The sequence below is a fragment of the Monocercomonoides exilis genome, assembly GCF_001643675.1.
Source record: "Monocercomonoides exilis strain PA203 chromosome Unknown scaffold91-30201, whole genome shotgun sequence".
Taxonomy (NCBI): domain Eukaryota; phylum Preaxostyla; order Oxymonadida; family Polymastigidae; genus Monocercomonoides; species Monocercomonoides exilis.
Window position 1 is genome coordinate 1 of NW_027150636.1, and position 13154 is coordinate 13154.

The following is a 13154-nucleotide window of genomic DNA, read 5'->3' on the forward strand; positions in this document are numbered from 1 at the left end:
CTTTTTGCATTCCAAATGCCGGGTTGATTGGGTGGGAATTGCATCTGATTTGCTTGGCCAACAATATTCGGTGCATCAGGCTGTTTGTTTACATCGAGCTTCTTGGTGAAGATGCCTCCTTTGAAATTCATAGGCTGCTGCCCTCTTATCAAAGTTGGTGCTGCTGGAGCAGGGACGTTGGTGTGGGTGAACTGGGGAAGCTGGATGATGCGCTGTTGGTGTGCATGTGTGACTGGCAATGGAGAAGGGGAAGGAGAAGAAGAAGGAGTAGAAGGAGAATAAGGAGAAGAGGAAGGTGGGATATGCACTTTAGGTGTGAAAGGAGGAGGAACATTGGAAGGCTTGGCAGTCTGTTGCGTGGGCAAAGCAGGGCTCAATGCCTCAGGCTGCTGAGAAGGTTGCTTTGTTGAAGGCAAAATGGCCATCTGCTGCTGTGGTTGTGGATGAGATTGAGGTTGTGATTGAGGTAGTGGCTGAGGCAGTCGTTGCTGCATCATCATCATCTGTTGTTGTTGCTGCTGCTGTTGTTGTTGATAGCGATGGTCATACATCGTGTGAGGAGGACGCTGGCTGTCAGGCATGTGGAACTGGTATGTGCCATAAGGCTGGGGCAGCGCCGGTGGTACTGACTGTGTGATGAACGGGTGATGAAGAGCTTCTGCAGCAGATGGGCGCTGTTTGGGGTTGATGCAGAGGAAGCCTGACAGAAGATCCCAGGCCAAGTCGCTGATGTACTGCGGACGGCGGATGGGGAAGTTGATTTGGCTGTGTGATTGAAATGGATGTGTTGGGGAATAGGAAGTGGATAAGTGAATGAATTAATAGAAAGAGATAATTGAAACAGAAGTGTGATTGAGAAGTTAATTGGTAAGATTTGATAGGAGTTTCAGCGCAGAGCGCCAAAACATTAAAAATGTTCTCACAAAAAGATCAGCAAAACTTCATCAAAAAGAAAGAAAGAAAGAAAGAAAGAAATTGTTTATCTTTCTTTAGCAACAGGTTTTAAGCACATTTCCTGTTTGCAAATAAATGCCAGCAATGTTCTCGAAAAATCACCATTTGTCATGCACACACATACCGGCATATGTACTGAATGAGCCTGGTCTGACTGGATGTCTCCCTGTCAGCATCTGATACATAATCATGCCCAGCGCCCATATGTCAATCTTTTCGTCGTATCGGTGCTCTCGAGACAGAAGCTCTGGTGCCTGGTCATTGATAACATGCAAAATTGAGTTTTCATATTTTTAAATTTTTTTACAAAGTTTTGAAATATTATTGGAGAAATCATAATGGAGAAATGCACACCGCATTTAAAGGGGTGCTGATAATGAAATAAATGCATTTTAATATGTAAGTTTTGCGGAATTGTAAATAGTCAAAGCAAAACAATTATGTGTTAATTTAGACAATGGAAAATCTTGATTCTTTTATTTTAAAAAAATGAATGAATGCAAACCCGCACTGAGTCATTGTTGCGGCAAAAGTCATTTTCTTTGAACGAGACAGTCCGAAATCTGTGATCTTTGCAATCATCGATGAAGCCTTGAAAGTTCCTGATGGATCGTGAAGGAGAACGTTGTCTGTCTTCATATCCCTACCACGCAAACATATTTGAAAAAGATTTTTTATTAGTAATGTAATTTAATTGGTATGAGTGTTCGTGCAGAACCTGTGAATAATTCCCTTTTTGTGAATTTGTTGAAGTCCATCCACTAAATAAGAAGTTGCTTTTTAAAATAACAATAAACAAATCAAACGAATTTGTTCTATGTAATATCTTGTGATAGACTCAGAAAATTTTTGCATTTTCGAAGAAGCTCGGTAACAGACTGCAAAATTAATCATTTTTATCAAAATTATAATGTATTGGAAAACCAAACCCCAAAATTTGCATATTCCATGAACATTATAACATAACCTTCCATTTTTTTCATTTGAAAAACTTAATAATGTGATTCGTTTGCGCACTATTGCAAGAGAATTTTTAGATTTATTCACAAATCATTTTTCTACTCAAACTGTTGAAGCGCGACAGCAGCCTCCCATTCGCGTGGGAAATAATTTGCTTGTGGAATAACCTTTACAGCCATTTGGACATGATCATTTGTTTCACCTAAAAATACTCTTAATTACTTTTATGAAAAGCAAAAATATCTCAAATTCAAACCTTCCAAATGCTCCTTCCCTGTGTATAATATGAAAAATATTTTTAATTTTAAATGAAATATATTTATTTCTTTTGTGTCAAACCTAAACAACAAATTGGCTTGAAATATCATTCCATCAAAATAAAAAGTAGCCGAAATATTATAAAATTAAGCATTGAAAATATAGCATATTTACCTTAAGTCCTATATGTGATATAAAATTGCGTTCTCCATCTGACAAATGTCGAGCTGGACACATGCAAACAAAAAATGAAAAAATAAGAAAAAACAAATTTTTAATATGGTTTCCTTGAAATACTGATTTCATGTTATTTTGTTGTTAAGTGCATCGGCATTCTTTTTGTGAAAACAATGATCATTTCTGTCTCTCCTAAGCTTGTTTTTTTTTTTTTAAATTAAATTCTTGAATCATAATAATATTTCAAAAGAAAGAAGAAAGTTAAAGGTTATATTGTTAATATTCTAAGAAGGAAACGCTCTTTCAAAAATTTTCTTGAATTTCAACAATTATGTGAAAGAAAGCCAATTTTTGTAAAACGAGGCTAATTTTCATATGTTATTGCTAATAATTGCACAAAACATTGGAAAAGTAATCGGATTTCATTTATTGTTCGATTTTAAAGGGAATTCAAAATATTTATCGAAATTTTGATGGCAAAAATTGTTATGATCTAGCCCGTTCTTTTATTATTGATGAATGATGGATGGAGAAAATTTGATTATACCTAAAGATAAAGTATTCTCGTAATATATGATATTTTTATGTTAATAATGTGTATTAAAGTACAATTTGGTTTACTTTGTCTTCCTTCTCTTAGGAATGGCAATGTTATGTTCATGGAATAGCATTGTTAGCGCTGTTTGTCCACTTACCAAAAACATAATAATGTTCGAGTTTAGTATAAGAGTTAAACGCTGTTTTTTTCAATATTAGGCTGATTATTTTTAAAACGTCTTCCTGCAAGCGCAAATATGTCTCTTTATACAGTGGCATACAATGTTGGATGTGTACCTGTTATGTTTTTAGCAACAGCACTTAGCGCTCGCCTCAATTATTTCTTGGTTATTTGTATCCCAATAATTATAAATGCAATCATGATGGGAGTTCTCCCAATTATCGGAACTTTCCTTTCTGGCACTGCAGCTGCTCAATGGCTTATATTTGTCATATGCATAATTTGTGGTGGTTGCACTGGACTAATTAATGCAGGAGGGTTTGGACTTGGAAGTGTTTTTCATCACATCATACTCAAGGAATAATGCTGGGTCAAGGAATCGTGGGATTGATCAGTATTGTTCCACTTATTCTCCATGTTTCGATTCCTGGCGATAATACCGATACAGTTGGAATGATATTCTTTTGCTTTGCAGCAGTTATAAATGTTCTGGCTTTGATAGCAACACTTTTACTGAAGGTTATTCCATATTCAAAGTGGGTTATTCAAAAATCAAGTAATTCTACGAAAAATTAAATGAAAATCAGCCATTAATTCTCGAAGAAGCAAATGCTTCTCAAATTGCGAAAGGCTCTATTAATTCTGATGAGAAAGAAGGGTCAAAGTCGGTATTTGAGCAAGTGAAAGCATTTATAAAGCAAATCATTCCAGTTGCGAAAAAGAAATTTTGGTGGGGTTTTGCAATCTTTGACCTTTTCTTTTGGTCTCTTCTTGCTTTTCCATCGATTTTTCTTGCCGTTCCATCACAAAAAGGGCAATTCGAGGGACCTTTTTTGCAGTCATTGTGGAGAGTTTGAAATTTCGTTTATTCGAAAAGTAAAACCTATTTTGGAAATATTTTGCAATTTTTTAGTATCTGAAGTTGAATATACATACATTCTGGGATTTTGCCATTCGGTTTTTTACAAACCTCCGTCCGCTATATAAATCCTGCAAAGTGATGAACATTATATCTGCTGCAAGATCCGTTTGTTAATTTTGAATTTTTTGATTTTAATGAAATAATATTCCATTCGTAAATTTGAATCTCTACATGATCGTTTGTTATTTGTAATCTAAATAACATAGATTATTGTGCTTTTCCTTTTTTTGTGTGTATTTGTTCCAGCTTTTCAGCAAACATGGCTTGTTGTCATCGTTATCTCATGCTTCTCTATAACTAATGGTTATCATAGTACTGTTATCATGTCGCAAGCAGGTTCTGATCTTACTGATGATACAGAAAAAGCAATATGTGGAACATTTATGTCACTGTGTTTTAACATTGGCTTTTTCATTGGTTGTCTGGCTTCAATGTTAGTAAGTTATTTAATTGATAAGAGATAATAAGAAAATTGTATTTTCCACTTCAATTTTGCTTTGAAATTTTGAGAAACATGTGTTTCAAAAAGAAATTATTGCCCATAAACACTAATATCATATATTTTTCCAAAGATTAAAATGTGACATTGATGAACCAAGATTGTTTTTTTAAAAAAACTTTTTTGAAAATTTTGCCATTTATGATTTTTTCGTCTTTGCAATGAAAACTTTCTATCAATACGCAAAAAAAAAAAAAAAAAAAAAAAAACAAGTGCGAATCATAATAAAGTGCATTAAACATTTGGCTGCTCTTATTTTTCATCACTCCATTGTTTATTTAGATCCAATTCATAACAATATGGAAGCAAAATGTTAATGGGTCATAATTTTTGATATCATATGGGTGATTATTTTAGAAAGCATATTATTTGTTTCAAAATATTCGATTCGAAAATAACCCTTGAATATCAACAAAAGAACACCAATAAATGAAAAACTCATTGAAGAAATCGTCATTTTTATTTGAGCAAAAACATTTAAACAGGTTTATTTGATGATTTTTTTTTGATCATCAAAAAAGATCAAAAATCGAAAAATAAAATATATTGTGGTATTTTTGATCAAGAAGTTAAAAATGATTTTTGCAAGTATTTAACTTTAATTTCTGTAATATATATATTTGTTTTATTTATAAGACCAAAAACATACCTATTTAACATTTTTTACGAAAAACGATTTTTGATCAAGTTTAATAAAAATTAACAAAAATAAATAAGTTAAACCAACAAAACTCATCAAAAAGACAAAAAAAATATTCTTAACCTGTTAAACAAAGCTAATAAAAGGAAAAAATATTTAAAGAACTTAAAAAATGCAACAAATTTGTGAATTTTTATTTTTCTGTGGAAAAAGAAATGTGCTTTTCATCAATCTAGCTGAAATCTCTTCAAAAAATTTCTATATCTGCTGATCTGCTCAACAGATTCTGCAAACGAAGATTGTATTATTCAGGAAACTACAGTTAATAAAAATAATTGACTCTGTCCTTCACTTCTCTTTTTATTCTTTATTTAAAAATACAGGTTTTATTTTTTTCTCGATTCACTACATGGTTTCCTATCATTTCAACTCGACATTTTAAAATTCTCCCTTCGTTAACTTCGTGCTTTTCCTAAGTTCCTGCTCTTGTTGCTTTGTGAAGAAATCAACATTGAATTCGCCTGAGCCATCATTCGTTTTTTGTTTATGCCATTTCTTTCCCTTTTTCATCATCATCTTCCTCTTTCTCTTGATCATCCTTTTCTTTCGTTTTTGCTTCCTCCTCATTTCACTCTCTCTCCATCATCGCTCTCATCTCTCCCTATGGCAACGATATCTTTCACTAAACAAGCTACTCGCTTTGATGATCAAAATTGATGGCCTTCCGCTCTTCTTCCAAACCTTCTATCTTCTCTTTCTCTTCCTTCGGCTCTCAGCATCAGCAGCAATTAAACACTGGCATGCTTAGTTCTTCCCTCCCTTGTGGAGTTTGACACGTTCTGAATACTTTTCCCTTTCCCTTCTGATCCCACTGCTCTCTCCCATGCTCGCTCTCAGAGTCGTTTAGCAGCGCTTCATCGAAGCTTCCTGGATCGTTCATAATATGTATTTAATTGGCTAGTCTGTGGCGTTATCAATCAGCAAAAATTCAGATTGTGGAATAAGTTGCAGCTTGGGAAAAGAAGAAGAGGAAGGGAATGAAGGAGAAGGAGCAAATGGTTGAGGAATTGATTATTCCCTCTTTCAAATACGATTCTGAAAAAGAAAGTTATACTGAAGATTGAGGAGAGCGTTTGGTAGCACAGAAATAACTGCTCTGCTGTGCTCGCTGGAATATGTTGTGACGTGGCTGTTTTGCGCTGCATTCTACTGAGGTGGAGAAGCTGTGTGCGTTCTTCAGGCAGTGGGTGGAGCATGTAATGGTGGGACCGGTATGGCAATTGAATTGGTACTGAGGCAATCGATGGAATATGCAGCAAAGGTGAGCACAGGAAAGAACGCAGTCGATACAAAGTGGGCGAATGACCTTGTGTGCGAGGAGAAGACGGACATGAACACCAATCTTCTTCTTCTTTTTTCATCTCTTTCGTTACACTCTCCTTTTCTTCATCCTCATCATCATCATCCTCCTCCGTATTTTCTCCTGTTCTTCTTTTTCCCAACAGGTGCATACAGATTAAGCAAAGCACAAGCAGTCATTATTTTCGCTATGTCAGTCGTTGTTGGTGAAGCCGGTAATCCTGCAAGATTCGACCCAACACCTCAGCTCAGCAAACAACGCAGCAGCTCTTCCATCGTAACTGTTGGTTCATTGTTCGCTTCATTATCCTTCTCGTTTCTCTTCTCCTTCTTCTTCTTCATCCAGCCCTCTTCCTTCAGCAAGCGCCTCTATGATTTCCGACGCTGTTGTTCCGCACAATTGCCTGTGGCGAGAACATCAGCTCGACAAGCTCGTTAAACAGCGCCTTGTCGAGTGAATTGGCAAACAGCTTGAACGACTTGGTGGTCAGCGAGAGAAGAATAGAAGAGGCCTTGTCGATGTATTCAGTGCATGGTGAGTACAGCAAGCGGAGGATGAGCTGGAGAATGCCTTTGCGCAGGAACACAGAGTGGAACACAGCACCGTTGGTGATGAACTTGTTGGTTACACGAAGAGAAGAAGAGACAAGGGGTACCAGTGGAAACTGGATGTGAATATATTTGTGTATTTGTGAATAATGAAACGAACGAGCGAAAAAGTGGGTGTAAAAAGGAAGAAAGAAAAAGAATTCGAAAAGAAAGAAAGAAAATTTTGTGAAATGAAATTTCAATTTATAGTTTCTGGCAAACCTCATGAAACTGATCAATTGCTTTGCAACAGCGTCATTCAGCCAATAACCTTTATTCACTTAGCAAGACAATTGAAAAATCATAGATATTATTCCACAATCATAACTATTCATCATTTGAGAGTGAACAAAAAATTGTGATTAAGATAAATATATGAAAAGCAAAGTCCAGATTAACAAATATAAATGAATCAATTAATCAAATATATTTTATTTTATAGAAAAATTCAAAATTTCCATACAATTCTGGTTCGCTATGTGGGTCATTGCGTTTAGTCCCCTCAGCCTGTGGATGTCGTCGAAGCCGCAGACCATTAACTGTTCAATAGAAAACGCACAGCGCAGCGAAGGTGGAACATCCATCGACAGAAAAGCGCTGCAAACGACACTGGCACATAGATTAATCACATTCTATTGCTTCACTTTGAACGAACGCCCTAAGCTGTGCTTGATGGATGGCAGGTTGGCTGGGAAAAGAGAAAAGGAAGAAGAAGAAGAAGAAGAAGGTAGTGGTGATGATGGTGATGAAATGGGAAAAGAAGAAGAAGTGAATGAAGATGATTTGTTAGTAGATGCAAACGTTGAGAAAGTGATCGCGTTTCGATAAGTTGCTGCTGAATACTTCTTGGATTTTTGATTTCTAGCTGAAAAGCTGAGAAAAGCGTGGTTTCAATCGACACGGGCTTATTCTTCCTCTGATCCCATTCTATTTTTCTTTTGAGCCCCTTTCTTTATGAGTCTTTATAATATCTCTGCCAAATCCATCTTCTTTCCCTTCTCCTCTTTCTCCTCCTTCTCCCCACCCACCAAAATCCCCTAGCCAGCCACATACGCTCCATAGTTCAGAAAGATGCTCTGTGGCTCAAACACATCCCTCGTCGCTGACACGCTGCTGCTTGCAAACACACCTGCATTACCCAATCTGCTCTTCCCGAGAATCGCACGAGGGATCGGCACAGTCACAAGCGGAGGCAGCGAGAAGGATGAAATAGAAGAAGAAAGAGAGGAAGAAGACATGTTTGATAAAGAGGCAGCGCTTGTGCAAGATTTGTAGAGGGAATTCTGTGTGAGAGAAGAGGGGTCTGTGGAAGGAGATGAAGGCTTGAAGAGATACAGCGGAGTTCCAACAAGACAGAAGAGGCAGACAATTGTGTGTGGCAAGCGGAAAAAAAAGGAGCAGCAAATTTCTCAGAGGCTGTGACGTTTTGAGTGAACAGTGGGAAGATGAGAGTGTGCTGCCGAACGAGTAAAATGTCTGCTGATGTTCATCCATCATCGCTTCCTTCTTCTCTTCCCCAATCCCTCCTCTTCCTTTCTGTTGCGATCTGCGCAAGTCTTGTTTCGAAAGCGTCAATTTGCGATGTGCAAAACTCGTCTTTCTTATTTGTCTTCATCTTTGCTTCGGTTCTTCACGTGATTCCCTTTCCTCTGCTCTTCGCTCAACTTGCTTTTGAATATCTCTTTTTTTTGTCTCTTCCATTTGAACATGCAGTGCTTTCTCTTCGCTTCTTGGAGGTGTCATAAAGCGAGCTGATGAACGCAATGTGCCTTGAAGCTCCTTCCCTCTTCCACCGCCATTTCTCATTCGATGCCCATTTGCTTCATTCACCCTGTTCAGCACAGCCGGAGCGCGGAAGCCGTACGAAGTGCTGAAGCAGAGCGGAATGCGCCTCTGGGGAAGAGGAAAACAGTTCAAATGCACATTCAGCGAAGCTGCAGAATGCATTGATAGCGATGATGTTGTTGAAGATAGCCTAACCAAATGAGATAATTTTTTGTATGGATTATTCAGTTATTGATTGAAAATCTTGCTCACATTCGAATGTTGCGGATCTGATCCAATGTTAAGAGAGAGGACACGTCAAAGAAGAAGAAGAATGTGATGAAGAAGTGGGAAAAGAAGAAGAAGAGGAAGAGGACAAAGAGGAAGAGAATAAAGCATTCTCAAGAGACAGTTCAGGAAATGCATCAGAAAGAAAGGATGGTTGTGCTTCTCTTTTCAAATCGCGTTGCGTTCTTGCATGCCTTCTCTCTCTGCCTGCACAGCTGTCTGAATGCATTCCATTCCTCTTGCAAAAACTGCCTTTGCTGGTGTCTGCACAACTGTCTGTCTCTTTGAAAATATATTTTGGCTGTCCTGCTCCTTTCTGATCTTTCTCCTAATCGCAGCAACGGTTGGCCAGATGACAACAGGATGCAAATGTTTTTAATTGCTCCATTAACTTTTTCTTCCACTGCTCAATGACGTGAAAACTGCTGTATCATCAGAAGAATGAGAAGAATAACAAGTCAACGAAGAAGAAGATGAAATATCCGATTAATTGTGATGTGCACAATAAAAATGTGTTGTATCAGAGGAAATGGAAGATAACATTAATAATTCCTCTTCGCTTTCACCTTCTCTCTCCTTCCTCTTTCTCTCCCCCTTCTTCATCTTATCTCCATCTTGATTTCCATCACTTCCCTTCTCTCTGTACGCACGCCTACTCCAAAACCCCTCTTCCATCAGCGCTTCTGTCTCTTCGCTCTGTACAACCCACTCCTCACACAGCTACCTGCTTTCCACATGATACTTCGGTGAGGCCTCTGCTTCCACTTCGTTCAAAAATTTCATTCAAACAGACAATACAATACGATTACATTTGTACTCCGCTCCTCCTCTTCTGCAATTGCTCCATTTCCAGTGCTCTTCCGTTCTTTGATGTTACAACATCTCTTCTTCTCGTTCTTCTTTGGAATCTTCATTTCAATCAGTCATTCTATTGCCTCATTTTCATCTCTCTTCCATCTTCTTTATCATCATCTCCACAATATGCTCTTTTCAGTAGTGGAAGCGCAATCGACAGAATTCCCTGAACTTCATCAGCATCTCATAGAGCGAGTTGACACACGTCACCGCCACGAAATACGCTGCCAGCGCTAACAAAACACATGGCAGCACAACATTCGGTAACTACATCACATTCACAAAAAATAGAGCAGACAATATTATGTACTTCACAGCCTCCAGATGCTCTGCTGCCACATGCGCTCAAAAGATCGTGGTGCAATGTAATTGACCAGATGCTGCAGGGTGCAGCGCCTCTCCACACACGCGCCCCATCAGCACCACTGCAACAAACGAAGATATCATTATTCCTGCTGGCGCATTCAGTTGCATCGACAGCGGCTGGAACACATGCTTCACAACCAGACACGAGTACACACTCCGCGGCTCAGTCCCGCATGCCTGCAGCCCAACATCAGTCGGTATATCTTCCTGTGGTAGTGCCTTTAGCTGTGCTGTGTCGTCTGTCCCAATGACTATCCCTGTAGAAAACACAAACGAAGAAGTCGAAGAAGAGGCAGAAGTGTGCGCAAATGTTTCTATTCGTCGGGCTTCGATAATGACTAAAAAAAAAAGAAGATGCATAATTTCACAATAAAATCAAAAGAAAATACTAAAAAAAATTATTGAAAATATATTAATTCATGCCTTTGAATTCTTCAGATCCGACGTTTTGAATTGAAACAAATTAATCATCATCGATTCAATTTTCTTTCTTCGCTTCCTCTTTCTATTCGGTTGAGTCACAATCATTAAATCCCAAGACAACCTCCCTGATCAACTTCCTTCCTTCATTCTCCCCCCCTCCCCTCCTCCTCCTCTCTCTCTCTCATTCACACTTCTCACTCTTCCCAATGAGCTGCAACAAATATCTGCTTGTGAATACATTCACAAAATGAAAAGAAAGCAGCTGCTTCGAGGCAAGCTGTCACAATACAAAGTGGAAGAACATGCAATCAATGAGGGGAAAAATGTGAGAAGGAAGAGAGAAGGAAGGATGAATGAGGAGCGATGACAGAAGAGAAACATGCTGAACGTGCTCTGATTCCATGCAGCAGCCTCAAATGTAAAGAATGGAGGCATCTCATTCGCCAGGCAGTGCAGCTCGAAACTGCAATTGAAGAGATGGGCAAACAACAGAGAAGATGCAGATATCCGGAAAGAAGAAGAGGAGGAGGAATTGCAGCAGAAGATGTGCTTGATAGCCATATGTGTGCTACACAAACAGAAACACCAAATTGTCAATGCAAAGTTTGCTGTTTGCAACAATTACAAGTTCTTTCAGCAGTAAAATCCAGTTGCAGTTGGGCAGAATGTTGTTCGACTGCCAACAAATATTTGATAATTGGATGTCTCGTCGTTGGCTGTTCTACACTCTTTTGAAGCAAAAGCGGAATCAGAAATAGAATTTCGCAGCCTTCCACGTCTGCCTGGCACAGTCCGAGAAACAGGAAAACCTTATTAATATAATTGACATCTTGAAATTCTCCTTTTTTCCAATGAATTGTTGCCTTTTTTGTAATAAATATCCTTCCCTTGATATTGCAAGCCACTTTTTTTTTTGCCAAAAAACTGCTCCCACTGCCTTATATTCCAAATTCTATAAAACTTTGTGCAGATTTTGTCCTTCACAGAATTCTATCCTTATATCGACATTCAATAAAACATCATTTGAATTTGTTTTAATCTCATGCACCAAATAAAAATCAGGAATCTTACATAACTTCATTTGTTCCCCAATGGCTATATAATAATATGTTCTATTCTCATCGCAATGCTCTCCAACGTGAAGATTTGCTATTTGACAGACAAGAAAAGTTCCTTTTCTTTGAAAAGGAAGCAAACAGAGCAGTTTTCCAATATAATGAAAAAATTGTAATATTACAATAAAAACTAAATTATAAAAAGTATTAGCAAACTGGTAAAAAGTTGGAAAAGTTAGTGGTTTTAAAAAAATGAAAGAAACAAAACTCCAGCTTTAATCAGAACCATATCTTTTGAATTTTTGAATATTTATTAAAAAAACAAGTATCAGGAAAAATTTTGATTTTTTGTTTAATAGTTATGTATGTGATAAGAGTTAGAAAAATGTTTTTCTGAATTTTAAAAACTTGTATTCATGGAAAAAACTTCTGTTTTCCGCTTCAAACAATGAAGATGACAGAAGGATCAGAATCTCGATGCCACTTTTTTTGTTCAAAATGGTTTATTTCATCGATTTAACTTCATATATTACTAAAAACTGCTTTTTGAAATCTGCAATTTTCGCCCTTTAGCGCGTAATTTTTGATCTTTTTGCCCTCGAAAAATTAAAATATAGGGTCGGATCCTTTTTTCATTCAAAAATGTTGATGTGTATGAGTCATATTTTTCATTTTTCATGCATTTCTGAATGATTAGATGAGTGATCGTTACAAAAATGTGTTTATTTTATGTTATTGAGTTTTTCTGAAAATCGTAGAAAAATGAGTGAAATGAAAAAAAATACGTCAAAAAATAACAATCATCCACCAATCAAAATGACATAAAAAAACAAAAAGTACTTCATGATATTAATCATTTAAAAAATTGAAAACAGTTAGAAATTTTCTAATCAAATTCAATAACTTTCAAAAAAACACAATTCTGTCACATAATCATAAAACAATCACCAAATATCAACTAAATATCAACAATTTTGAACAATGAAAAATATAAGAAGAAATAGCACTATTTCAACAAATTCATGGTATCAAAGACAATTCCAAACAAAAAGAATACTTATATAAAAAGTTCAAAAACTAACTTGTCTATTTTCCCTCTGTTTTCCATCCACTCACCCCTTTCTGATATTTCTCTCTCTTTGACTCAAAAGATCAAATCCAACAAAGAAAAAGACAGACACAATGATAAAACAACATTTCACACTCTCAACAACTCTCCCTTCCAAAAATCTCACTCAAAGATCAATGAATTCCTTCACAACTCTATCTATTAATGAATCTCGATATATACATGTATAAGCGGGACAATAACCAAGAAATAAATAGGG

At 37.0% G+C, this 13154-nt stretch overlaps 6 protein-coding genes across 6 annotated transcripts; 3 read left to right on the forward strand and 3 right to left on the reverse strand.

The window, feature by feature from the left end:
- Positions 1-111: 111 nt before the first annotated feature.
- MONOS_18484 (uncharacterized protein) lies at positions 112-637 on the forward strand (the record flags this gene model as incomplete). The annotated part of the gene is made up of 2 exons (XM_067871507.1): positions 112-180; positions 323-637. The coding sequence occupies 2 exons, from the start codon at positions 112-114 to the stop codon at positions 635-637; spliced, it is 384 nt and encodes a 127-aa protein (XP_067718536.1).
- Positions 638-1052: 415 nt separating this feature from the next.
- Positions 1053-1593, reverse strand: MONOS_18485 (putative Protein kinase domain; the record flags this gene model as incomplete). Its single annotated transcript, XM_067871508.1, has 3 exons — positions 1053-1208; positions 1309-1324; positions 1460-1593. The coding sequence occupies 3 exons, from the start codon at positions 1591-1593 to the stop codon at positions 1053-1055; spliced, it is 306 nt and encodes a 101-aa protein (XP_067718537.1).
- Positions 1594-7552: 5959 nt separating this feature from the next.
- Positions 7553-7903, forward strand: MONOS_18486 (uncharacterized protein; the record flags this gene model as incomplete). The annotated part of the gene is made up of 1 exon (XM_067871509.1): positions 7553-7903. The coding sequence occupies one exon, from the start codon at positions 7553-7555 to the stop codon at positions 7901-7903; it is 351 nt and encodes a 116-aa protein (XP_067718538.1).
- A 243-nt stretch (positions 7904-8146) lies between these two features.
- On the forward strand, positions 8147-8350 carry MONOS_18487 (uncharacterized protein; the record flags this gene model as incomplete). The annotated part of the gene is made up of 1 exon (XM_067871510.1): positions 8147-8350. The coding sequence occupies one exon, from the start codon at positions 8147-8149 to the stop codon at positions 8348-8350; it is 204 nt and encodes a 67-aa protein (XP_067718539.1).
- A 336-nt stretch (positions 8351-8686) lies between these two features.
- Positions 8687-9022, reverse strand: MONOS_18488 (uncharacterized protein; the record flags this gene model as incomplete). Its single annotated transcript, XM_067871511.1, has 1 exon — positions 8687-9022. The coding sequence occupies one exon, from the start codon at positions 9020-9022 to the stop codon at positions 8687-8689; it is 336 nt and encodes a 111-aa protein (XP_067718540.1).
- A 1305-nt stretch (positions 9023-10327) lies between these two features.
- MONOS_18489 (uncharacterized protein) lies at positions 10328-10708 on the reverse strand (the record flags this gene model as incomplete). The annotated part of the gene is made up of 1 exon (XM_067871512.1): positions 10328-10708. One exon carries the CDS (start codon positions 10706-10708, stop codon positions 10328-10330), a length of 381 nt encoding a protein of 126 aa, XP_067718541.1.
- Between the last annotated feature and the right edge of the window lie 2446 nt (positions 10709-13154).